The sequence below is a fragment of the Neocloeon triangulifer genome, unplaced genomic scaffold (genome assembly GCF_031216515.1).
Source record: "Neocloeon triangulifer isolate White Clay Creek 2 clone unplaced genomic scaffold, ASM3121651v1 ptg000006l, whole genome shotgun sequence".
Lineage (NCBI taxonomy): Eukaryota > Metazoa > Arthropoda > Insecta > Ephemeroptera > Baetidae > Neocloeon > Neocloeon triangulifer.
In genome coordinates, this window is record NW_026775549.1 from 4,217,455 (window position 1) to 4,239,415 (window position 21,961).

Here is a 21,961-nt window from a genome sequence, read left to right on the forward strand (position 1 = left end):
TTCATTGAGCACCTCACTCTGCTCCACTGCCGTAATTGCACCATACCAATGAACTGTTAGTCATAAATCTTCCTTGCAAGTGGCAGAGGAGGAAGACTCGCTCCGTATTTGCTAAAAAAAAAAAAAAAAAAAAAATAAGAAATTCGCTGCCAATAATTTTATTTCCTGATTTCCTCCTGCCTTGAATAAATGCAATCTAATTTTATTGGAGCTTGCGCGTTTTTTAAAAATATTTTTGCTGATATGACAAAGATTTCCCACTTCTGCGGAGAACAAAGAATCGTCGTTTCCTTTCGACCCTGCGAGGTGACTTTGTTCTAGCAGCTTCCTTTTTACTCTCAAATTACCTCGTTCTTGTTCATTTTCTGCGTCTGCACATTCATTTTCCATTATCTCATGAAAGCGATATGTACACTTGCAAGCCAACTCGGCGACACTGGAGACTATGGAGCCTGTAAAGGCGAAGAAGCTATTACTGCGCCCGCAGACACAATTTGCAAAGCAGGTTTTCTCATAACTCATCCGCTGAGCATTTTCTAAAGATTCATTATTTTATATACTTGCTGTTTGTTAATAAACTGAAAATATCTCCGTGGTTGTGGCGAACAACTTGCAATTTATTCAAATTGTGTCTACTCTTGTCAAAAACAATTATAATTTTCTATTAATTTGAGAAATAACTTCTCCTGGAATTGAATTAATTAAGAGTTATTTTGGAAAATTCAAGCAACAATTTGAATTTTTGATTCACAGTCAATTATATGAAAGGTGTTTTTATTTCAAACAACAAATTATTTAACATAAAAATATTAAAAATTAATAATAGGTAATACACAAAGATTTTCAATTCAAGATTATTTATACTTAAGTTTTAGTTAGCATATTTATTTATAAAGTTCTTTATAGTTTATTAAACTAATACTAAATTATAAATAACTATTCATAAATTATTAGTAATTTAACAATTAAAATTTATAAAATTTAAATTCCAAATAAAAATAACTAAGTATTCAATACTTTATAATTATAAATAATTAGGTATTGACCTCAGAATCAATGATTTATTTTTTGCAATCTTTGGTTTGCAGTTAGCATTTATTTCAAAAATAAATGTAATATTAAATAAAAAGAAAACCAATATTACATTGTAAGCGTGTCAATAAAATTTTGTCTTAATAACTGCCCAAACCTATAAAACCCCAACCTGAGGCCGCAACCAATTCTTCCTGCAGAGCAATAAAGCAATAAACACGCGCCAGCGGCTTTTACTTCCCTCCGAGATCCTAAAATTGTACGAGCCACTGCAAAAGCTGCAAAGTTCAAATGGATTTCAATTGTCAAAGTTCGATTATGCAAAATATTGGCAAACGAGCCCTCGGGCAGAGGTCATCGGCCCTCGGGCCCAGAAAGGAGGGGGGCGGAGGTTACCTGCCGGAGGCACCTGCCTTGGACCTGCTCGGCTGGTTGCTCGGAGCGGCACTCGTTCTCGTCGACAGTTTGTGGCCCGCACCGGAGCAGAGAGACGGACCAAGCGGGTTGCCCCCGGCGGCCCCTGCGACATGGAGCCCCCAGAGCACACGGTGATGGTGTCTCCTCTGTCCACGGCCCGTCCGGCGCGACACGTCAAGGTGGCCAGCGTGCTCAGGACGCAGGTACTTGGCGGCAGGACGATGTCGATCCTTTTTGGTTTTTGGCGGGGGATAATTTATTTATTTTTTCTTTTGCATTCTGAAGGGGTTGAATTCAGTCCTTTTGTCTCCTGTTACCGAACAGGGGGGCAGACGTACGCGGGACCGGCAGCAGCAAGTGAATTTCAATACTCCTCGTCAGGTTTCACGATGCTGGCCTTGAAAAGAAAAGAAGCAAGAGATGGATGCACACAAACCTCTTATTTGCTCGTCAGACACAAAATTGGTTCTATTCAATGTGGTGGTTTCTTCTCTTCTTTTTTTTTACCTTTTCAAAACACACGCCTTTCAAAAAACGCTTTGTTCTGTGCTTTGAAATCCTCGAATGTCTCTCTTAGTTAGTTTTTTGTTTGGTGTGTATTTATTTATACATCTTACAATTATTATTTTTTACTGGAATCTTTTTCTCGTCGGTATGAATCAGGGATATGAATCATACTCATATGGCAGCGAAATCGTCGTGAGAAACAATCCGCGTTGGTGATCAGCAGTAATTTTAAATTCGGCTAGGCATTCTAATTGCGAGGAGCGTGGAAGGTGTGATTTTGGGAGCACTTTTGCGAGGCCGACTAACGTTACTTGCATTAAAAGAGCCTCCTCTGCGCAAGAGAAAGAGCAAATGGAGCGCCATTTTTCAGTTGTTGGTCTCGCTCGAACGTGCACCACATAATCTGTCTAACTGCATTTCGTCTGCTCGCCATTTGCAGCCGACGCACTCCCAGGCCTTGTCTTTCAGCCGCACTTAGCCCCATATTCTTGACCAATCTAGACAAGTGCAGGTGGCTTTTACAAAATTTATGGCGGTCACCCGTACCTTTTTATCTTGATTTTTTCCTCAAAGAATGCTTTTTGTCATGAATTCCTTTATAATGCGGTCCTAATGCATTAAAAAATGTGTCCATTGGAGTTGGAATAAAATGCTGCGCTCCCGCTGGTTGCTCCGTTGTTGCTAATGAAATCGCTTGAAATCAAGGGTCATTAAATATCAAACGAGTTTCTACGATAAGATTAAACTCGGACGCTATTTTCTTTGGACGAAATTCTAACCAAACTTGCAGATAATTAGCGACAATTGTTCGCCGTTAAATTTGGTAAATCTCATGCTAATTGTAAGTTTGGGTCAGTGACTATCTGGGCCGCTTGAAATGAACGCTGTAGACCTGTATTTTGTAAATACGCATTTCCGTTTCAGAAATCACTTGTAAACATGCATCTTTCCTGGCTGAAACTATATCGAAACCGCACATTTTCTCTTTATAGTGCCTGTGAAACATTTAATTCATTAATTAAGCGCGGCTCTCCGACCATAAAAGGATGAGCATTAAGTGCAAATATCTGCTGATGTGTTATTTGTTTGGCAGAATAATTAACACTTTCACAAAGATAAAACTAAAAGGACGAGTTAGACATTTATTTTCCATTTAAAATAATCAACAGTCAACTCACGTGCAATTGTTATTTGTTGCAGAGCGCAAGTTCGTGGCTTGCAGTGCACAGTCTTCAATCCCAGTCCGACGGTGGCATCCTTGACCCCGACGACCGCTTGCTGGACGTGGTGGACGACCGTGAGCAAATCATCGCCAACTTTGAGGACGACGACGCTCACGGCAGGCACATCACAGGCGCACCCCCGCACGTTGGCGATCGCGGTGATGGAGCCAGCGCTGGCGGCTCCTCAGTTGGTTCCAGCAGCGCCGGGGGAAACAGCCCCGACCTCTTCATTTCGCATCTCCATCCACCAGTGAGTCAAAATGCTTAATATGTGCAATTAATTTATTATAAGCTCGGTATTAAAGAAAAGAACTGCATGAAATTTCATTTTCTCAAAAAATTGTAGCAACATTGAAAATATAGGAAGCAATTTCATGCATTGAAATTCAATTCTACATTCATAACTTACTTTTGAATGACTTGTATTTTATTTTATCAACCATGAATGTTTTTTTTAAATACTTTATTTTCACTGGATAATATTTATCGCTTTGAAAATTCAAGCAAGGCAGGTGCGATTGAACTGTCGCGTGCCACCCCTCACCCCTTTACAGGAAAAAGGCGTTTTCCACCACTTGATTGCGCTCAGCCCCTTTAAATGTTATTTACTGTCTGTTTTCAGTGTGGACAGACGGACATAGAGGTAACAGGGGAGGAACAAGCAGGACTGACACCGCTGCAGGTGCGGCGCGGCTCCGAACCCGCCCTAAACCACCTGCCCGTAACGGCGCCGGCGGCGTCGCCATGCGACGCCACGAAACGCTGGTCGGCGGCGCCCCTGATGGATGAGGAGCCGACGCCAAAATCGGCGGTTGCGCGGAAGGCGGCCCATCGCAAAGAGCAGCAGCCACGCCGCACCAATGAAAACGGCCACCCCTGGCCTGAGGAAGAGGAGCTTTCAGCCACCCCGTCGCCGAATTCGCAGTCGTCCGCCTTCTCGAAATTTGTGCGGGACTCGAATCGACTGTCGATGCAGTTCTTGAGCGATGGCGGCGCGAAGTGGATGGAGGCTGCGGAGCGAATAAACGCAGTTCCCTCGGCGCCACGCAAGGAGCCTCTTGGTGCAAATAGCTCAAGTCCCATCCACCACCCCGTCTCAGATGCTGAGGAGGAGGATGTGTAAGAAATAAATTTATTTTTATTCTCTTCATTTTATTCAAATGTATTTATTTTAGAATCGAATATGTTGTTTTGCGAAACGAAGAGGGGCCCTTGGGTATCCATGTGGTTCCCGATTACGATCGACTAGGCCAGGACCGTGGCCTTCTGGTGCAGGGCATTGAGCCAGGCGGTCGAATTGACCAGGATGGCCGCCTCGGCTTCTGCGACCGTATCATCGAAATCAACGGCCACAATCTCCTTAACATGCCATTCCAGACGTGAGTTTATAGTTTTTGTAGCATTGTGCTTAGTTTTAAAACAAAAAATTTTAATTTCAGCGTTCAAGAAATCTTTAGGGACTCGTTGAAGAGTCCTGAGCTGAGACTGAGGGTAGTTAAGTACAAACATAACTTGGATGTGCGACGTCCACCTCCACCAGTCTTCCCCAACAAAGCGCCATCCTCTGGTGCGGACAGTCAGCCCAAAAGAGCTCATTCTGAAGATCGTGAATTGGTGAACATGGTAGAGGGTGAAGAAAAAGGTAAACACACAAACCGAGCATTCAAGTCTTCCTTGGAGACCTCAATGAATGTCATCTGGCTTTTTATACTCACCCCCGATCATTTCATCTTTGCAGGTCCCAATGTCCACACTAAAGTGGCAACCGTGTCCCCTACGAAAAAAGTGCCTTCATCTGCTCATCCAGCTTCTAGAAACGCCAACATATTAATTACTGCTAATACTAGAAAAATAGGTTAGATCAAACTCCTGTTAAAGTGAAATTTTTTATACATTTTTTTAAAATTTAGGCAAGAAATTGGAAATAGAGCTAGTGAAGGGACCACACGGTTTAGGCTTCAGTATAACAACTAGAGATAATCCTGCAGGGGGCAACTGTCCAATATACATCAAGAACATATTGCCGAAGGTGCGATAATTTATCAATTAAAAAAATTGATTGACTAATGAAGTCTCATTTATTAGGGGGCCGCTGTTGAGGATGGTAGACTGAAACCTGGCGACCGACTTCTTGAGGTCAATGGGGTTGCAATGACAGGAAAAACTCAGTCTGAGGCTGTTGCTACTCTTCGAAATGCGCCGCCTGGAAGCACAGTGTCTCTTGTGGTGTCGAGGCAAGACAAGGGGGACGAAAGCCCCAGGTTACCAAGAGAATTGGTGAGTTGATATTTATGGTCAATACTATCAAGCATGACAGAAGTTTTTTTAAGAACAGGTGTTAATTTCCCCAAGTCTTCTTTGCTGTAACTGTGTTGTTCAATATTTCCCCATTTTTAGCATGCATTTTTTTTGGAATAACTTTTTTAGTGATAAATAAAAATCAAAAAGTATTCTTGTTGAGAATTGCACCACTTATACATGGTTGTATCTGCTGATTGATGAATACAGAGTCGAGCAGGCAACAAGTTTGACAGGGTCACAAATAATGACGACAACTGTCTGCAGCCGATGCGATCTGATGAGGTTCGAACAAACAGAGCATGATGCATGTCTCTTTCATGGCCTTACAATTATTAGCTAGTTGTCACTTGACCTCTCCATGCAACGCGTTACTTAATCTCCTTACAGACACGCTAATATTAATATATGATGTGTACACTCTGTATATTTAACACTCCCTGCCTAGGGCGTATTTATTTACTTTTTTCTGTGCATGCCTCTCTTACTGTGAGTTATGGTCTCACAGCACTCAAAACATTTCCATAGCACCGCGTTAGCTGATTATTTACACTTTCAAACTTTTTTAATATAAACTCAATTATTCGTAGTGTAAAATCTGTAGAAAGTAATTATTCCTCATCTCTGGAATTTCCTGGTTCATTATAATGCTAAATACTTCATCTGAGACACTGCCTGCTGTGCATTTAAAGCGCCTGAGAGTTGGACGGGTGCCTTGAATGGCCATGTGTGTGACTGAGGCACTTCTGAATTAATTTATTCACAAATAAATGATACATCTTCTAAGGCACTCACTTTAAGTTATATGGGCGTTTTCCAAGTCTCAGACGTGTAAATTGTACACATAACAAATGTTGTGTTGTCCTCATCAGCTTGTAAAATGTGTTTCATGTCATCCCTTTAGTCATTATCAGGCGCCGAACTAACAGTTGACCTCAAATTACAGCCACCAGAAAAGGCAAATGACGACGGAATTATCTTCCCTTGGAAACACAGGGAGATTCTCACATTTGACATTCCTGTTCATGACACGGAAAAGGCTGGTTTAGGTAATGGTGTTATTTAAACACGCATTCCAAAAATTAACATTTTATTTCTAGGCGTGAGTGTTAAGGGCAAGACATCGGCAGTGCCTGGTGGTTCTGTTGATCTGGGTATTTTTGTGAAAAGTGTCATAAATGGAGGTGCTGCTTCAAGAGATGGCCGTCTCCGAACAAATGACCAATTAATTGACATAAATGGTGTGTCTCTGATAGCATCAAATAACTCTGACGCAATGGAGACCCTTCGAAGGAACATGCACCAGGAGGGTCCTAAGCCTGGAGTTATTACGCTCACTGTTTCTCGCAGAGTTTCCTCGATGCAGAATCTCAACACTTCTACTGAGAGTGCCACCTCTGGAAGAGACTCGGCAAATAGCCTGCTCAGTTCCTCGTCAGGTACCGAAGTTTTTGGCTACAGAGGCGACGGCGAAGGACCAACTCCTGAAAATTCATGTGCAAGTGAAACCTCCGAGAACACGGTAATTTTCATGCCCAAAGTAAACGGAGATGTTCAGCGGGATGTTCGACCTTTAGACAAGAAAATCATAAGTATGGAAATGTCTTGACTGCATGTTGAATGATAACTATTGTCAATTTTCTTAAGATCCCATGGACCCGTTGGCAAATCGTAATCCTGTATTGGATCGTCTTACCGGTAACGCAGGGCTGAGAAATGAGAGTTACTACAGGGTATTTAAATTTTATACAATCTAGAAATTGTCTATAAGCCTTCTTTCAGGCTACTATGGACTCATCCTGGAATGCTAATCTCACTTCAATGGGCAACAAATTCAGCTCTCCGACCCTCCACTGCCCTAATGGGGAAACTGTCTTGATTGAAGATGAATACATGACCCACCAAATAATTGCTCCAAACCCAAGGTGGATTATTTAATTATGACGTGAGTTCAAAGTTAATGAAATTCTTTTTTTTAGGAGACCAGAAAAATTCAGTATTCCACCCCCAGATAGGCAGGAACAATATCCCAATCCCAAGAGTCCGCATGAACCACAAACCCCCAGTACGCCAGGGGCCCCTGGAGATGCAACTTATGCTAGCCAGTAAGACACTGACATAAAATATTTTCAGTGTGCTTTAAAATATTCTTAATTTTTTAGATTATCTTTGGAAGTAGATCCAGCTAATTTTGCCAGAGATGCCGTTGGAAGGCAAAGTATGTCTGAAAAAAGACATGCTTCATTAGATGCAAAAAATACTGACACATACCAGAGACAGAAGAAAGCAAGGTACTTTTTCCAATATATTTTTAATTTTTTGGCTCAATATTGAAGAAGAAAAAAACTCAAATTTTCTATCTTTTTAATTTTAGAGAGGAGAGAGAAAGACAGAAAAACACATCAAGTGAGCAGCCAAACTCAAATGAACAATTAATGAATGGACACGCAAATGGTGGTAAGTTTATAAAACGTTTTACTCCAGAGTGTTTAACAGAAAACAAGTCATTACTAACAGCAACTAAATCTTTGTTCAAATTTAAACTAACTTTTAAAATCAAATAATATTTAGTCCGTTCACTTTGGACGAATCAACTTACTGATACAATCATACAGTTTTCCATATTCGGTGTCTTTTGTCAATTAATTTTGGATAAATCATATAACCCTGCCTGATCATTATTTGTGTTGTTTTGGCCTGCCTTTGGTTCTTATTTTTCCTCGTGCCTGTCTTTCAGCTGTAAGAAATAGGGAATTTGTGTCAGGAATGTTCCGTGCTGCCTCTGTGGAGTCCATCATAAGCATGAACCGTTCTCAGGCTGGCTCAGAGTGTATGTATTCTGCATCAGTTTATGTCTTGCAATCCATGTTTTTTTACTCACAATCAACTAAAATGTGTCCAAAAAGAGACAAATAACTGACAACTTTGATCTAATTTAATCTTGGAATTCCAGTGGACGCTAAGAAGGGTGATATTGGCCCAGGACTAGGAATGAAAAAGTCGTCAAGCTTAGAATCTCTTCAAACTATGGTTCAAGAGGTACGCAATTTGAAATTTTTTGAAAAACTGTTTGACATTAAATTATTATGCAGATCCAGATGATGGAGGACGGGGAAGTAGCTTACACTTACAGAGGTAATCAAGGTCCCGTTAAAGTAATACGAGGCCGAGGGTGCAACGAAAGCTTCAGAGCAGCCGTCGACAGGAGCTATGATGCTCCTTTGGGCGAAATGAAGCCGAGAATGGAAACCCGTAAGTTCTCATTCTTGATCCAAATCTTCCTCAGAAATCTTTCTGCTTTAAAATTTTTTAATAACCCACTGAAGAATCGCCTAATAATCACAGTCCCTGTTATAACACCAAACTTTTAATAAAAATTAACGCCTCGCTGTAAATAAATGAGGTGCTTTTGCTAATTAATCAAGGTGTCTTCTGCTAATTATTAACGGTTGTGGTTTGGTGTGCTTGGTTTGGCTAGCTGCTGCAATACCGGCTAGGGAACACGTCTTCCTTCCTCCACTGCCTCCTCCTGCTAAGCCACGAGAACGAGCCATAGATGTATTTTATCCTTACGCAGTGTCTGAGGAAGAAGCCGAAGTTCAGCCAGCAGGTAACTTTGGCAGAGGAAGTGCCAGGCAGTCTTCTCTCAACTCTGCCTTAGACAACAAATACAAGAAGGACGGCAAGAAAAAGGCAGGACTATTCAAAGGCATAGGATCAATGTTTAGGTAAATTTTGTACTAATAAATTTAAATAATTTTGATATAAATTGATGTCAACTTTTGAATGATTTAAGCATCAAGGTCCTAAAATAATTAAATTTGCTTAGGTTCGGAAAGCATCGGAAGGGTCTTGAAAATCCACTCCAAGGAGGGAAGCTAACTGAAGAAGCTGAAGAGGCAGACAATCAGGAGAAGGAGCGGGAGGCAGCTAGGCAGGCAGCTCAGGAGGAGCAGCAGCGTATTCGGGAGCAATATCAGCGGCTGGTGCAGCGACAGAAGCAAACCGAAATGCAGCAACAGTTTGAGCAGATGCAGATGCAAGATCAGGGTGTGACATCAAGAACTGATCGTATCCACCAACTTCGGGCTCAGCACCAGAGGAGGCACGTTGAGCGCAGGGGGCAGTACCCACTGGACGAGAGGGAAGAAAGATACGAGCAGGCCATAAGACAGGTATCAGATCATTTTTTAATAATTTATTTCTGAATGAATTACCAAATTATTTTCAAGAAGCTTAATTCCGATGGTATGCTTCAGCGCTTGGAAACACCCCCTCAACCAGAACACCACCCTGTGATGCAGGTCACACATCGGCGCAACCCGAGTTACGACCTGTATGGCGATCGTCCTGTCAGCCGATCTGGCGATCCCGCTCGCTACAGCCACTATGTCAACTACGAAGAAATCCAACATCACTTAAGGTATTTTTATTTTTTTATACCTTTAAAGGCGCCGCATGAAGTTGGCACACCATTTTCCACTCTCGTTGCACAGAGAGTTCTCTCCTCTACACTCCGTTTTGTAAAAATTTGTCACTAACACATTTGTACATATCACGTCAGTCTGAACTAACCTGCATTTTTCATGTGTCTTTTTTCTCTCATTTTCCTGCTCTTTGCCACAAAAAGCAAGCGAACTGAGCAGCTTTCTGAGCAGCAGATCGTACAGATGAGGCAGCAGGTGCAGCTGCAGAGGGTCAAGGTCGAAGCCGAGGACGAGAGGTAATCTGTTTTGTGCCTGCGACACCCTTTACTCTGCATGCATCTTTTGGTGATGGTTTTTTCTGTTGATATATTTTTGTTGTCGCACAATTTTCTCACTCGTGCATGCATTTTGATGTACATTCAGAACTAAGGTGAGGATGAGCTAGGTTTAATTAGTATCATTTATCGAAATCTTTCAGCATTTGTAGCTAACAAAGGTTCTTATTTAATTGCAGCCGCCGACAAATGCATTACCATTCCCAGAGGAGAGATCCTCGTGAAATGGCTCAACAAAGGCCTGTTTCAAATTTCTTCGAGTACGAAAGTGTGACTCGGGCTGGCCAACACACAATGCTGCACCCCGTGCACCACCATCAACAGCAGATGCATCCAGCGCATATGCTTAGAGACGCAAATGCCAACTCCCTGCCTCGCAAGGATCGTCCTGATCCCAGAACTGAATTCCAAACCCCAAAGCACAGAGGTAATTGTCAATAAAGCCTGTGATTTGGTCCAAATATTTTCATAACTTTTTTTTTTAATATTAGGGCAATTTGTGAACATCCAGCCTCATCAGCAATATCCTTCCCCGGACAATAATAACATGAATCCCATGCATTTTACCAAACAACACCAGCAGCAGCAGCGACTCCCCCCAGACTCTTATGTGCCGGTGCATCGATCAACCGCCAGAATTGCAAATGGCTTTGCTAAAATGCCTCCTGGCTCTAAAGTTTGACCAAAAGCCAATCTGGCCAATCTGTGATTGATATATATGACAAACTTTCAAACTCCTCTTGTGCCTTCCTTCCTTGATTTTATTTTTAAATCCACTAACAAGTGCCAGTGCAATAATTTTTGACAAATTTTACTCATTTGATCATAGCTCCATAAGAGCAGCAAGTATGGAAATTGTCTGATCAATTACTCATCTTAAATAAATTTATGTTTCATTGATTTGTGTCATTTTATAAATTATACATATGCAACTCTTTGATTAAGTAATGTATCCCAGTGTAAGTAAAGATATATTTTATATCACTAAAAAAAACATTTCATTCTAAATAGTTAACCACACACATAAAATTTATTTTTATCATAAATAATATTAGATTTAATTGACTCCATAACATCAGAGAGTAAAACAGTTAACAATCGGACAATAAGTTTGCATAAAACATTGTTAATGATTCCTATTAAGTTGTAAGTTGCTATAAATATTAGGCTTTCTCCTAATTTGTTCAGTCGTTTGAAAAAAAGCATTTTAAAACAACTATATTATAAAATTTCTAAAATCACAATTTGTATGCAGAATAAGAACAGAAAGCGAGTAGTTTAGTAGAAGCTCATAGAATTTTTAACTTTTCTTTATCCTTTAGTGCACGTAAGTGATTGCAGTCGTCAATTATGAACCTAAAATAACCCAACATTATTTGCTTATAATGAGAATGCGGTTTTAAGAAGACTTACCTGTACCAAAGAAAAGGTAGCATAGCCGTACTTAAATGCCACAAGGCATGTGCGTCAAATGTCCAAAAGATTGGTGGGAAATCTAAGATCTCAAGGGACATTGCTGCCATGGCCAGAACAACCGACAGGGCACATCGCCAAACATACTTGTGATTGTGCCATTTAGAATAGCAAAATAAAAGCCAACCCACTCCATTCAGAACACCTAGAAAACAGAAAAATTGAAATCATTTTGCCATCTGCACAGTTATTCATACCAATGGTAACATTTGCCTTCATGTTGTAGCTGTAGTCGAATCTTGGAAGGAGCGAGAGGTAAGTAACATGAAAGACCATGAGGCATCCACACAAGATTGAAAATAATGTGGAAATGCAGTCGATGCGGCAATGCAGAAGTCTAAAAACAGGTGAAAATATTTTGTTTGATTCCAAATATTCAAGAATTGAAAAAGTGAAAACTGCCTGACCTCATCACCATACTGTAGAAGGAAAACAGGACCATAGAAAAGGCACAAAAGTAATCCATCTTTTCAGTCAATGAGATGTCTCGCGAGTGAAATACGGTGGACCAGAACCAGGCGTTGATACAAACCTATAAAAAGAAATGCTATTTTTTTTATAAATAATTTTGATTTCAATTTACCCAGCTGTGCGCAGTCCATAAATAGTAACAAGGAACAGACTTTGGTACTTTTGATTGAAATTCGTTCAGCATGACTAAATTGGCAATCAAATTCATCATCGAGAAGACGACTGACGCTGGCTCTTGAAGACCTAGTACCCTGATAAATGGCCACTGCAAACAAGCCAAATTTATTGAGAATGTTTCTAAATCTAAAAAAATGATTGTTGTACTCTTCCGAAAAATTGAGGCACTCCCCACCCTTTTTCAAGGAACGAACTGACGGTAACCCACATGCAATTGTAGCTGCACTCATCTTGGCAGGACCAGAGAAGTTGTAGAATGGATGGCTCAACAACTGGTGGTTGTTCTCCGTTTGAAGAATTTTCTAAAGATGTTTCATCATAATTAAATTCATTGAGCTTAATAAATAATCCATTATTATTATTATGCATACCATTTGAGCAATTAACTTTCAAGCATTTGTCCATGCAGCTTAGGAAAAAGTAAGACCGGTCTCCCTCAGAAGCTTGTGTGCCGGTCAAGCACAGACTGGCCAGGAGGACAATCACAGGCACAGCATGAGCCAAAAACCTGCCAGAATGCTGCATCATTTGCATAATAATGCCCATGAAAATAACAGTCAATCTGAAAATTGATAGAAATTACAAAATTTACGAAAAGAATGTGGAAGAAATATCGTTACCATATAAATTCATATTTGCTCTTATTCTTAAAAATAATGGCAAGAGCTTGTCAAGAGTCGCTCCAGTCATCTCACTTTGATCAACGTGCTTCACAAGTTTTAAAAGTGACTCTCACCAGTCACTGTGGAAAAGACACATTCAAGAATTTCCATGCGTTTCTGTCGGGCTGATTACGAAGGCAAACAGAAATCGATTTACAATCAAAAAAGAGAAAATTCTTATCAGATTTATTTGTCGCTTCCATAGAGGGGCGTGTCTTTGTATTCAAAACAAAACAATTCACAACCGATTCTTCCTTTAATATGTAACCGGTAAATAAATTTATTTAAGTGTTATTAAATATGTTTTAAGAATTAAACAAAACCATAATTATCGAAATAAGTCAGTGATTATAATTTTTGTTTGAAAACTGAAAATTTTAATTAAAAATATTGGAAATTAATGAAAATAAATTTAAAATATTTCCACGGTGTTAAACCGGTTCCATTTAACTTTTTTGTTCAAATAATACCGGCTAGGGTTAAATTATTCTTAATTTAGTTAATTTCGTTAATTTTAATTTCATTTCATTTCCACACCATAAGTTGGTGGTTGGTTGCACCTGCATGGCTGCAGGTTTTTGCAAGGAGCAACAATTTAATATTAACTGCTTGCTATTACTTGTTCATTTTTGGTGTAAAAAGGAGAAATTTTCTTGTGGTGCAATGTTGCCGCTTGTACGAACGAGGAACTTGATGGGCCAAAATAAAGCCGTGGAGGCGCAGGTGCCGCAGGTGTTAAAAGGGTGAATGGAATCGGAGGAGGAGAAGTGGGAGGAGAGAAGAAGGAGAAAATTGACAGCACCAGAAAACGAGAAAAAATAAGAAGAGTGGATGTGGCATTCTTGGCGATGGCGATTATTTTGTAGAAAATTGGGAAGCCGCCCTTCTTTACACAGATGTCCTTTCTGTGAGGAGATAATGTGCCCTCGGAGTTTCAGCAGGTAAATAATTTGATGTAAACAGCTACACAGCATGTAGGCGAATTATCTTATCAATTTATGAGTCAAAAAGTGTGATGATGCCGTCGGCTACGGATCGCAGAGACGCAATTTTCTCGGCCACTGTCGGTCAATGGTCCCCTGAAAATGAATTCATTTCGTACTAAAATAATACATCGCAAAGCACAAGTGACCATTTTTCGTTAAATTAACAAAAATATGAAGTCAAGTATGAAGATAATTTTTCTTTAATAAATTTACAAATTTTAATACATATTATTTCTACGGCAGTATTCTCAGTTAACCTGCAAGTATGTATGTCAAGTGAATATTGTTTTGTTTTAGAGCAAACCAGTCAAACCAGTATAATGGGCTGCTCTGCGGATAGAAACGTGTAAAAGATTAAGAGCGGCGAGAGAGGGAACCGCAGCCGCAAGATGCACGAGTTGTTCACGCAGGTGTTAGGAAAAAAAGATCTCTCCAAGGTTTGTTGCCTCTGAGAAATTAATCAGAGTGTGGCCAATTAACAGATTAAATTTGCAGGCGGGCGATCTGTTCTCCGTGTCCGACCATGCCATTGTCAACGACCTGACCGAGGTCATCCAAACCATCAACCGCATCAGCACCATGCCGGACTACCTCAACAACAACAATGACCAAAGTGTCGTTGAAATCTGTGTGACAAGGGTCACCTCTGCCATTAGGTGAAGAGAAAGAAATATTTTTTAATTGGATTATTAATTTTTGTCTAATTTTCAGAGAAACTGGAACCATAGAACAACACTGTGAAGCTTTGGTGAAACTTCTCGAGTCTTGTTTGAGCCAAAATTTGAAGCCCTCTCTCAAAGACGAAGACCCACCGCACGCAAAAATTTCTTCCGACATTATTTCGTGTCTCTTTTTGGTAAATTTTGAATTTTTTTGCATCTGATGTGCTAATTAAATTGCCTGTTTACAGAACTATAGCAAGAAAGAAGTAATGAAACGTGCCTTGCCAGTGGCTGTGAAATTTCTGCATAAAGGAAACCGTGAACTGTCTAGAAATATGTCTTCCTATCTGTCATTGGCAGCTATTGAAAATGCTGATCTTCTTGCACTCCACATCCAACCAATCATCGACTCAATTATATCAGGTTGACTATTACTTCAAATTTTGTGCAGCGCTTATTTTTATAATTTGAAACTAGGTAATTACCCTCTTGCAAGAGTCTTACCTCAAATTTACGCCGTCAACAAGGAACCAATCAATGAACATGTGATGGCTCTGGCAGCTCTTTTGCCTCATTGTGAAAATCCCGACAAATTGGCTCTTTTGAGTCTTTTTGGTCTAATTGCCAAGGACAAGCCTTCTGTAAGTTTTTAGTTTTCATTGGGTTCTTAAACTTTATCTTTTCCTCATCATTTAGCTCCTGGAACCTTGTCTTCCTCAGTTGTGTGAATACCTTGGACCGGCCTCCACTGCATCTGCCACAATGCAAGTCTTCTTAGCAATGGCAGCCACTAGACCTCAAGTGCTCGTAGACCACCTCCAGCGCATTAAAGAAGCAGCTCAATCTCACCCAAACACTCTCGGACTTGCTGCCCAAGTGATCTCGTCCGTGGGAAAACTGAGCAAGGTAATTTTGAAGTTAAACTGTTTTCATCAAATTATATTGATTGATAACAAATTAAGTTTAAGTTAAGAACTACTTAATAAAATATAAAAATAATTTGGTAAATATTTATAATTTTTTTCTCATTCATAGGCTCGTGCTCAAGAGGCGTTGGACTTTGTTTTGGAAAATTTGCGCCGGGCTGACAGAGGAAGCCAGGGCACTTTACTGAGGGAGGCGACCCTTCTCTGCTCAAGTTATCCCGTCCTCTTCACTGACAAAATGCTGGCAGAAGTTCGACAGGTTGATCGATCGGATCGCCAGAACAACGAATCAAAAGCATCAACGACAGCCACCACCAATCCAAGCACCCTCACAACGGCCAGTTCAGTCACCAACTCCAGCGGTGTGACCATAATCAAAGTCGAAAACGGAAAGCAAGCGGGGGAAAAGGAGCCACCAGTAACCAGTGTAATGCCTTACGTTTCTCGACCGGTTGGTGCTGGGCGGCCACGGCTAGGAGACAGTCGCAGCACTGGAAGACTCAGTTCGGCCCTGCACATGAATCGCAGCATGACTAAGTTGAACGGGGGACACGGCAGTCGAATGGGTCTTCATCGCAGCGTTACTCGTCTCAGCTCAAGCCAGCATATTAATCTGGGGCCTGTTCCCCAAGCGCCCCCTCTTGTACCCCTGCCCTCGGTCAACAAAAGCGTCACGGCTATACACTCGGGGCCAACTAATATGCCTCGGTTCATCAGTAACTCGAGGATTTCCAGTGGCGGAGTTACAGTTACAACAACTTCTGGTACTGTTAGTCCAACAAAAAGCATCAGGTAAACATTTATCTTATCCAATTTGTTAGTTTAATTTCATTTCTTAAATTTATAATATTTTTTTGTAACTTTTTGTCAAAAAAGATTCTCTTGTTAAATTGTGTTTTGGTTTTTATTAGTGGGAGCATAACTGCTCTTCGTGAAGAAAGAGATGGACTTATTTCAATATCCACTCCTTATTCAACAAGCTACAATATTCAGCCAACCTCTCCAGCATTTATTCAGACAGGAAGAGAAACAGGTACCATTTATTGTAATGAATTTTCAACTTTCCTTAATCATTATTTTTAGTGTGCCTCTACCCTGTGATCACTTCTTCGGGAGCTGTACAACTAACCCAATCAGGAACTCGTCTGCACTCACCGTTTCAACTTTCGCAACCTGCCGTTGCACTCACCAAGAGCCACTCGGGAACCACCAGCCTCTTGCATCAGTCGGGAACCGTCCTGTCTTCCTGCGCTTCCGTGATTTCCACTGCAGGACTTCATCCCGGAGTTAGTTCTATATTGACTGATACAAAACCCTTGTTGCCCACCTCATCATCACAAACAGCTATTACTGCAGCTTTGCAGGCACCAGCCCCCACCCGAAGAACTAACACAAGCGTCACGATCATTGGACAAGGAGTTCCAGGTCTTGCTGCAGCCCAGGTTAGAAAATTGATGGTCATTTCTTTCAAGCTTTTGTTTTGTTATAAATAAAACAATTCTAATCAAATTTATCCTTTCAGCGCATTAGTGTTTTTGAGCCTTTTCCCATGAGAGATACAATCCAGCATTTTTGTGAAAAGCACTTGGATAAAATAAAAACCTACATGGATAAGGTGCAGGCAAGAATTCCCCCTCCAGCCAAGTGCACCATTGAAGGTAACATTTTTTTTATAAGAAGCTTTTTTGATATATTGTCTAATTTCCTCTGTTGATTAACCGATTTATTCAACATTTTAATTTTTTTGTTAATTTTAGAGCGTAAAGCAAAGAAGATGGCCAAATTGCATTTTGCTTGTCAAGGCCAGGGTGAACACTGTTTATACAGCCGCAGCTTCTTCACTATGAGAACAAGGAATCCTCGTATTTGGATCCACCTGATGTTCTTGGCTTTGCAAGCAAAATCTCAGTCGGCTCTCAGCTCTCGAGAAACGTCCGTCAGCAGTCTGAAGAACTGCTGGGATATTCTTAAATGCGAAAACAAATCATTCCTCACGCTAGTGACGTCAGCGTTCCCTTGCTCAAAAGTAACTTGACTAAATTCTTTCAGATTTTTCCAGAATTTAAATTGTTTCTTTGTTGAAGGACCAAGACATGCTGTTGCACGAGCTCCGCAACAGCGGCTTCTTTGACGTCTTCGAATTTAATGGATCTCGTCAGATTTGGGGTTGCTTTTTGTGCAACCACCCTGAGCGAGCTGTAGGTTTTTTGCAGACCACTCAACCTGTAATAGAGGGCCAGCTTAAGGAAAAGAAGGGGCGCTGGAAGATTTTTAAACGGTGGCGGACAAGATATTTCACTTTGTCTGGCGCTCATCTTAGCTACAGGGGAACGGTAAAAAGGACTTTTATATTAATGTCAAACCTTTTAAATATAATATGATATACAGAATGACAAGGATGCAATTCCGATTGAGGTGAATCAAATTCGAAGCGTGAAAGTAAGCAGAGGAGCTCGAAACATTCCAAAAGCCTTTGAGATTTTCACTGGGGACCGTTCGTTAATTCTGAAGCCCAAAGATGGGAAAAATGCAGAGGAGTGGGTGCAGTGCCTGTCCATAGCTGTGGCCCATTCTCATTCCCGAGAGGCACCAATTAAAAGTTACTCTCTGCCAGCCAGAGGCATTGGCTTCAGAACCGCAGTGTGACTGATGTAAATTATTATATTTTTAGATTTGCTAAATTTTATATTGTATTTTACTGTTAAACTCTGTGCCAACAAAATGCTTTTCATTCTGTATTCAAATGTTACTGTACAAAAAAAATGCCTTGAAATTTGTTGATATATACATAATTTCTTTAGGATAAACGCATACTAAAGTCCCTTTGAAATTCACTGTACTTTTTGCTCTCCATGATTATGATATTGTAAAAAGAAAATAATAAATATTTGGATATTTATACAAATAGATAAAAAAAAAACATGTTCTTCTTAAAAACCTTGGAAAAGTGATAATGGTAATTATTTCGTCAATATTTATGTCAGAAATTATTCAGAGACTGTATGCAAGACGATAAAAGGCGAAACAGAATTTTAATTTAGAAATATTAAAAACAAAACAATCTCTTTGTCGTTTGTCGATCATTACTATTATTTTATCCAAATAGATTTTTTTACACATGCGGAACCACTACTATAATTTCTGTGAATGAATCGTAAAATCTTGAGCAAAAAACTATAATTAAAAAAATTATTTTAAATGAAATTTATTAAATTCATTATTCAGATCTGAATAATTTTTTTAATTAATCTGCTGTGGATGTCGAGCTTCGCGCTTCTCCCACCTTTTTAATTCAAAATGCTAGATTCGAGAGCTCGACCAACCAGCAAGCGCAATGGCCTCCCAAGCGTTTATCCCATTGGCCAATTTTTGTTTATTTATTTTTATGATCCATTCAATCCTTGTTGATTCAATCCGTTGAGCAGAAATAGCTGAATGAAGAGCTAGGATGCAGTTATTAAAAATCGGATCCGAGTTTTTGAGGTAATTTTAGAGTGTTTGAATTTACGTAGGTTACCTTGCATGGAAAAATAGTGCATCATTTATTTAACTCCGTAAATTGCAAACTATTCTTTCAGAATGAGGCAAGAAAAAAGAAGCGCGCCGGCATGTTGTGTTCTTGTTTATGTATGTTTTTGACAGCTTTACACTCTTTTTTTGCAGATCGCAAACACGATGATTGGGCAGCAACAAGGAATGCAGAAGAAGCGACAATAGTAGAGAGCAACGATAAAATTCTCTTTGTTTGAAATTTGAAAATCTATACAAACTTCTTTCAAATAAAATTCGTCAAACTTCTCCAGGAAAATGGATAATTTTGAGTTTAAGGTACGCAGCAGGCCTTTTTTAATGTGCTCAATAATATTGCTTAATCTCTTGTTTTAGTTTGTGTCTGCGATGCAGATGGAAAAAGTCATAGAGCAAGTTCGACAAGCTCGTCAAGACAAGGAGGACGACCTGAGGCTGCAATTCATGCAGTTAAAATTAGACAGCCCAAAGTCTAATCTGAAGAAAACTGACCCGTCTTTTGGTCAAACGCTCGCGACCACTTATGAAAGTGATCAAAGCTCTGAAGAATTGTCTTCAAGTGATAACCAAAGCACATACTCGACCAGTAGTAATTCAAGCGATTCTGCATCAGACTCGGAAGAAAAGCAGAGTGATAAAGTGGTTTCCGTGAAATCAAAGTCAACCAAAGGGAGCGTGGCACCTGTTCAACCTGAGAAACCCAAATTTGATCACCATCAAACAGTTTTGGCCATCAAGAAATCCCAGGCCGCTCTAAAGAGTGTGCTGAGGGCACTTTTGGAAAAGTCGCTGAAGGGAAGCGATGCTGAAAATGCTGAATTGGGTTCACCCAGGGCAGAAGAGAAACGGAGAGTCAAGCTGGCCGAGTTTCGAGCCAGGATGAGAAGGAATTACATCTACACCCTGAAAATAGAGGTAATACTTTTTAATATGTAATTTATTTAACATTATTTTGCATCTCGTATAGGTTGACAAGCTAAACCCTCTCATACAAAGGATGAGCACGAACATTGCCAGAAACACAGCTAAGCAATCTGCTTTTCGTATGCTGAGCCGTGCCTTAAGTATTGCTAACCAAGGACTCCAAGTAATTTATATATTTTTCTTATTCAAATGTCACATTTCACTTATTTTTGAATTTATAGACCTACATGAATCAAACTGCATTGAGACGAGATTTCTTAGCCACCCTCACTTTGCTGGAAAGTTTTCTCGAACTTGCATCTCAGCTCGACGATGCCCTCAGGTGCCTGGAAGTGGAGGATGACGAGCTGATACATTTGCGACTCCAAGTTGCAGAAAGTGTCAAACTTGCTCACTCGGAAGAGTTTGAATTTGCAACTGCGACACAAGCCACATCAATGAAAAACAGAAGAGGAGCACCTAAAAATCTTGTGCCAAGAAAAATGGTAAGTTTACCATCACCAATTTGTGCTGGATTCAACTCCCTCTTTTGCAGAAAAAGACTGCTCCAAAGGGAAAGAAAAACATAGTGCAAAGAGAAGTGCAGCCCTCACTTACACCACTTCAAAGTGTTCTTAGAGATGAGGGCACAATGACTGAAAAATATGCACCACTGGTTGATGTGGTTTCACAAATGAAAACCATGACGAGGTACGTAATATAATGAAGTTGGTAAAAACATATTAATGCCTGAAAATTTAGCAAACCAGTAAATGTGAGATTCTTGGTGGCTAAGCATGATGGAGTTAGCAACACTGAAACTCAGACAGGGGAAGACGCTCTTCAAAGAGAAGCGGAGACGCAAACTGCAGATTTTGCCGTCCAATTAGAAGACTCGCATAAGTAAATGCCAATTATGATCGAGTTTTTCTCCTCTCATTTTAAAACTTTTAGTTGCCGCATCGAAGGACTGATTGCAGACGTATTAAAAACTGGAGTTGCTGAGGATTCAGACTACCTGGCAGAGATTATCGAGGAAGTGATTCGCCAAGAATTTCTATGAGGAACAAATTCAATGTGAGCATTTATGAAAAAAAAATGTTCTTTTATTCTTGATGCATGCAACTGTATTATTATGAAATATTTTTGGACGCGGCAACACATAAGCAAATAAAAGAACATTTTACTTTGCTTGGATATCTATTTTCTACCTTTGCTTTGAACACCAACTACATAAAATTTCAGGAAATGCATTTTACAATCTCATCGGGGTTACCAAAAAATATTATCTTCACTTCTTGCTTATGCCCTCCATAAATGTAGCCATCCGTACGTCACGTCCACTGATTCCACTAACATCATGGGAGGCTAAGGTCACCTGCACTTTGTTGTAAACGTTGAACCATTCAGGGTGGTGGTCCATCTTTTCAGCCAAGCATGCGACCCGGCTCATGAAGCCAAAAGCCTAAATATCCGAAGAATTTCAAATTTAAATAACCAAAATTAATTTGATTTTTTTATTCGAACCTCATTAAAGTCTTTAAAAAGGAACTCTTTGTAAATCGCATCTCTGTCGTTGACCTCGGTCCATCCGGCACTTTTGAGAGGCGCAAGGGCGCTCACTCGCTCATCTCCAGCTAGTTTGGTAGCCTTTAAAAAAATAATACCAAAGAGCATAATAATTAGCAAGTTTAAAATATATTTCTGAATGAAATACCATTTTTCCCTTTGATTTTTGGCCACTTATCTCGCGAATTGGTCTTGATAGCCACGTCGCAGCAAGTTTTGTCGCTTTGCTGCTCAATAAAGTGGAAAGCTTTAAGGAGAACATCCAATCCAGTTGACCCGCCCGAGGACTTCCCAGGGTTCAAGGCTGCAAAACAAACCCAAAAATCCACCGCCCATTATTGACTGGTGCTGAATTTTGATTGGAC

General features: G+C 40.2%; 5 protein-coding genes across 15 annotated transcripts in view; 3 read left to right on the forward strand and 2 right to left on the reverse strand.

Annotated features, from left to right (window-relative positions):
- The window catches only part of LOC132194401 (partitioning defective 3 homolog), a 37,482-nt gene extending 26,343 nt beyond the window's left edge, over window positions 1-11,139 (forward strand). For 2 of the 9 annotated variants that reach the window (XM_059615652.1, XM_059615649.1), the window contains exons 2-25: window positions 3,157-3,429; window positions 3,802-4,298; window positions 4,355-4,558; window positions 4,619-4,821; window positions 4,918-5,034; window positions 5,090-5,208; window positions 5,265-5,456; window positions 5,688-5,762; window positions 6,424-6,526; window positions 6,578-7,069; window positions 7,125-7,210; window positions 7,260-7,402; window positions 7,457-7,582; window positions 7,640-7,768; window positions 7,852-7,934; window positions 8,215-8,307; window positions 8,431-8,516; window positions 8,570-8,729; window positions 8,956-9,205; window positions 9,307-9,652; window positions 9,710-9,900; window positions 10,108-10,200; window positions 10,419-10,666; window positions 10,731-11,139. In XM_059615652.1, the coding sequence (XP_059471635.1) occupies window positions 3,157-3,429; window positions 3,802-4,298; window positions 4,355-4,558; window positions 4,619-4,821; window positions 4,918-5,034; window positions 5,090-5,208; window positions 5,265-5,456; window positions 5,688-5,762; window positions 6,424-6,526; window positions 6,578-7,069; window positions 7,125-7,210; window positions 7,260-7,402; window positions 7,457-7,582; window positions 7,640-7,768; window positions 7,852-7,934; window positions 8,215-8,307; window positions 8,431-8,516; window positions 8,570-8,729; window positions 8,956-9,205; window positions 9,307-9,652; window positions 9,710-9,900; window positions 10,108-10,200; window positions 10,419-10,666; window positions 10,731-10,921 (4,500 nt within the window). In that variant the 3' untranslated portion in view covers window positions 10,922-11,139. Of the gene's footprint in view, window positions 1-1,490; window positions 1,653-3,156; window positions 3,430-3,801; window positions 4,299-4,354; window positions 4,559-4,618; window positions 4,822-4,917; window positions 5,035-5,089; window positions 5,209-5,264; window positions 5,457-5,687; window positions 5,763-6,423; window positions 6,527-6,577; window positions 7,070-7,124; window positions 7,211-7,259; window positions 7,403-7,456; window positions 7,583-7,639; window positions 7,769-7,851; window positions 7,935-8,214; window positions 8,308-8,430; window positions 8,517-8,569; window positions 8,730-8,955; window positions 9,206-9,306; window positions 9,653-9,709; window positions 9,901-10,107; window positions 10,201-10,418; window positions 10,667-10,730 lie in introns of those variants that run through there. The other 7 variants (XM_059615654.1, XM_059615650.1, XM_059615651.1 and 4 more) reach the window with 7 other exon arrangements.
- Window positions 11,140-11,235: 96 nt separating this feature from the next.
- Window positions 11,236-13,236, reverse strand: LOC132194406 (post-GPI attachment to proteins factor 3). 2 transcript variants are annotated; one of them, XM_059615664.1, is made up of 9 exons: window positions 13,180-13,215; window positions 12,981-13,102; window positions 12,732-12,922; window positions 12,508-12,662; window positions 12,296-12,448; window positions 12,120-12,244; window positions 11,910-12,049; window positions 11,653-11,857; window positions 11,236-11,595 (listed from the first exon to the last, which is right to left on the reverse strand). In XM_059615664.1, exons 3-9 carry the CDS (start codon window positions 12,904-12,906, stop codon window positions 11,529-11,531), a joined length of 1,020 nt encoding a protein of 339 aa, XP_059471647.1. In that variant the 5' UTR covers window positions 12,907-12,922; window positions 12,981-13,102; window positions 13,180-13,215; the 3' UTR covers window positions 11,236-11,528. The 2 variants fall into 2 exon arrangements, with proteins under 2 accessions (XP_059471647.1, XP_059471646.1); XM_059615663.1 differs by having other exon boundaries at window positions 12,981-13,236.
- Window positions 13,237-13,561: 325 nt separating this feature from the next.
- LOC132194402 (protein melted) lies at window positions 13,562-18,498 on the forward strand. 2 transcript variants are annotated; one of them, XM_059615659.1, is made up of 14 exons: window positions 13,562-13,963; window positions 14,306-14,445; window positions 14,504-14,664; window positions 14,720-14,864; window positions 14,919-15,093; window positions 15,148-15,311; window positions 15,367-15,576; window positions 15,706-16,388; window positions 16,508-16,629; window positions 16,680-17,038; window positions 17,119-17,254; window positions 17,354-17,622; window positions 17,681-17,929; window positions 17,985-18,498. In XM_059615659.1, the coding sequence occupies exons 2-14, from the start codon at window positions 14,398-14,400 to the stop codon at window positions 18,240-18,242; spliced, it is 2,979 nt and encodes a 992-aa protein (XP_059471642.1). In that variant the 5' UTR covers window positions 13,562-13,963; window positions 14,306-14,397; the 3' UTR covers window positions 18,243-18,498. The 2 variants fall into 2 exon arrangements, with proteins under 2 accessions (XP_059471642.1, XP_059471643.1); XM_059615660.1 differs by lacking the exon at window positions 13,562-13,963 and adding an exon at window positions 14,050-14,189.
- Window positions 18,499-18,984: 486 nt separating this feature from the next.
- LOC132194389 (uncharacterized) lies at window positions 18,985-21,224 on the forward strand. The gene is made up of 8 exons (XM_059615630.1): window positions 18,985-19,079; window positions 19,260-19,424; window positions 19,482-20,039; window positions 20,092-20,211; window positions 20,270-20,533; window positions 20,584-20,738; window positions 20,790-20,930; window positions 20,982-21,224. Exons 2-8 carry the CDS (start codon window positions 19,404-19,406, stop codon window positions 21,088-21,090), a joined length of 1,368 nt encoding a protein of 455 aa, XP_059471613.1. The 5' UTR covers window positions 18,985-19,079; window positions 19,260-19,403; the 3' UTR covers window positions 21,091-21,224.
- Window positions 21,159-21,915, reverse strand: LOC132194393 (pterin-4-alpha-carbinolamine dehydratase). The gene is made up of 3 exons (XM_059615635.1): window positions 21,745-21,915; window positions 21,555-21,677; window positions 21,159-21,492 (listed from the first exon to the last, which is right to left on the reverse strand). Exons 1-3 carry the CDS (start codon window positions 21,856-21,858, stop codon window positions 21,319-21,321), a joined length of 411 nt encoding a protein of 136 aa, XP_059471618.1. The 5' UTR covers window positions 21,859-21,915; the 3' UTR covers window positions 21,159-21,318.
- Window positions 21,916-21,961: the final 46 nt, after the last annotated feature.

Coding starts and splice junctions, on each gene's coding strand:
- LOC132194393 (XM_059615635.1), bottom strand. CDS start 21,858: ATGTTCTCCTTAAAGCTTTCCACTTTATTGAGCAGCAAAGCGACAAAA. Junction 21,678..21,744: donor AAAAATCAAAGGGAAAAATG/GTATTTCATTCA, acceptor ATTTTTTTAAAG/GCTACCAAACTAGCTGGAGA. Junction 21,493..21,554: donor TTTTTAAAGACTTTAATGAG/GTTCGAATAAAA, acceptor TCGGATATTTAG/GCTTTTGGCTTCATGAGCCG.
- LOC132194406 (XM_059615663.1), bottom strand. CDS start 12,906: ATGGGCATTATTATGCAAATGATGCAGCATTCTGGCAGGTTTTTGGCT. Junction 11,858..11,909: donor GAAGGCAAATGTTACCATTG/GTATGAATAACT, acceptor TCTGTTTTCTAG/GTGTTCTGAATGGAGTGGGT. Junction 11,596..11,652: donor CTACCTTTTCTTTGGTACAG/GTAAGTCTTCTT, acceptor GGGTTATTTTAG/GTTCATAATTGACGACTGCA.
- LOC132194389 (XM_059615630.1), top strand. CDS start 19,404: ATGGATAATTTTGAGTTTAAG. Junction 20,040..20,091: donor TCTACACCCTGAAAATAGAG/GTAATACTTTTT, acceptor CATCTCGTATAG/GTTGACAAGCTAAACCCTCT. Junction 20,931..20,981: donor CAATTAGAAGACTCGCATAA/GTAAATGCCAAT, acceptor TAAAACTTTTAG/TTGCCGCATCGAAGGACTGA.
- LOC132194402 (XM_059615659.1), top strand. CDS start 14,398: ATGCACGAGTTGTTCACGCAGGTGTTAGGAAAAAAAGATCTCTCCAAG. Junction 17,039..17,118: donor CAGGTCTTGCTGCAGCCCAG/GTTAGAAAATTG, acceptor TTATCCTTTCAG/CGCATTAGTGTTTTTGAGCC. Junction 17,623..17,680: donor CAGCGTTCCCTTGCTCAAAA/GTAACTTGACTA, acceptor TCTTTGTTGAAG/GACCAAGACATGCTGTTGCA.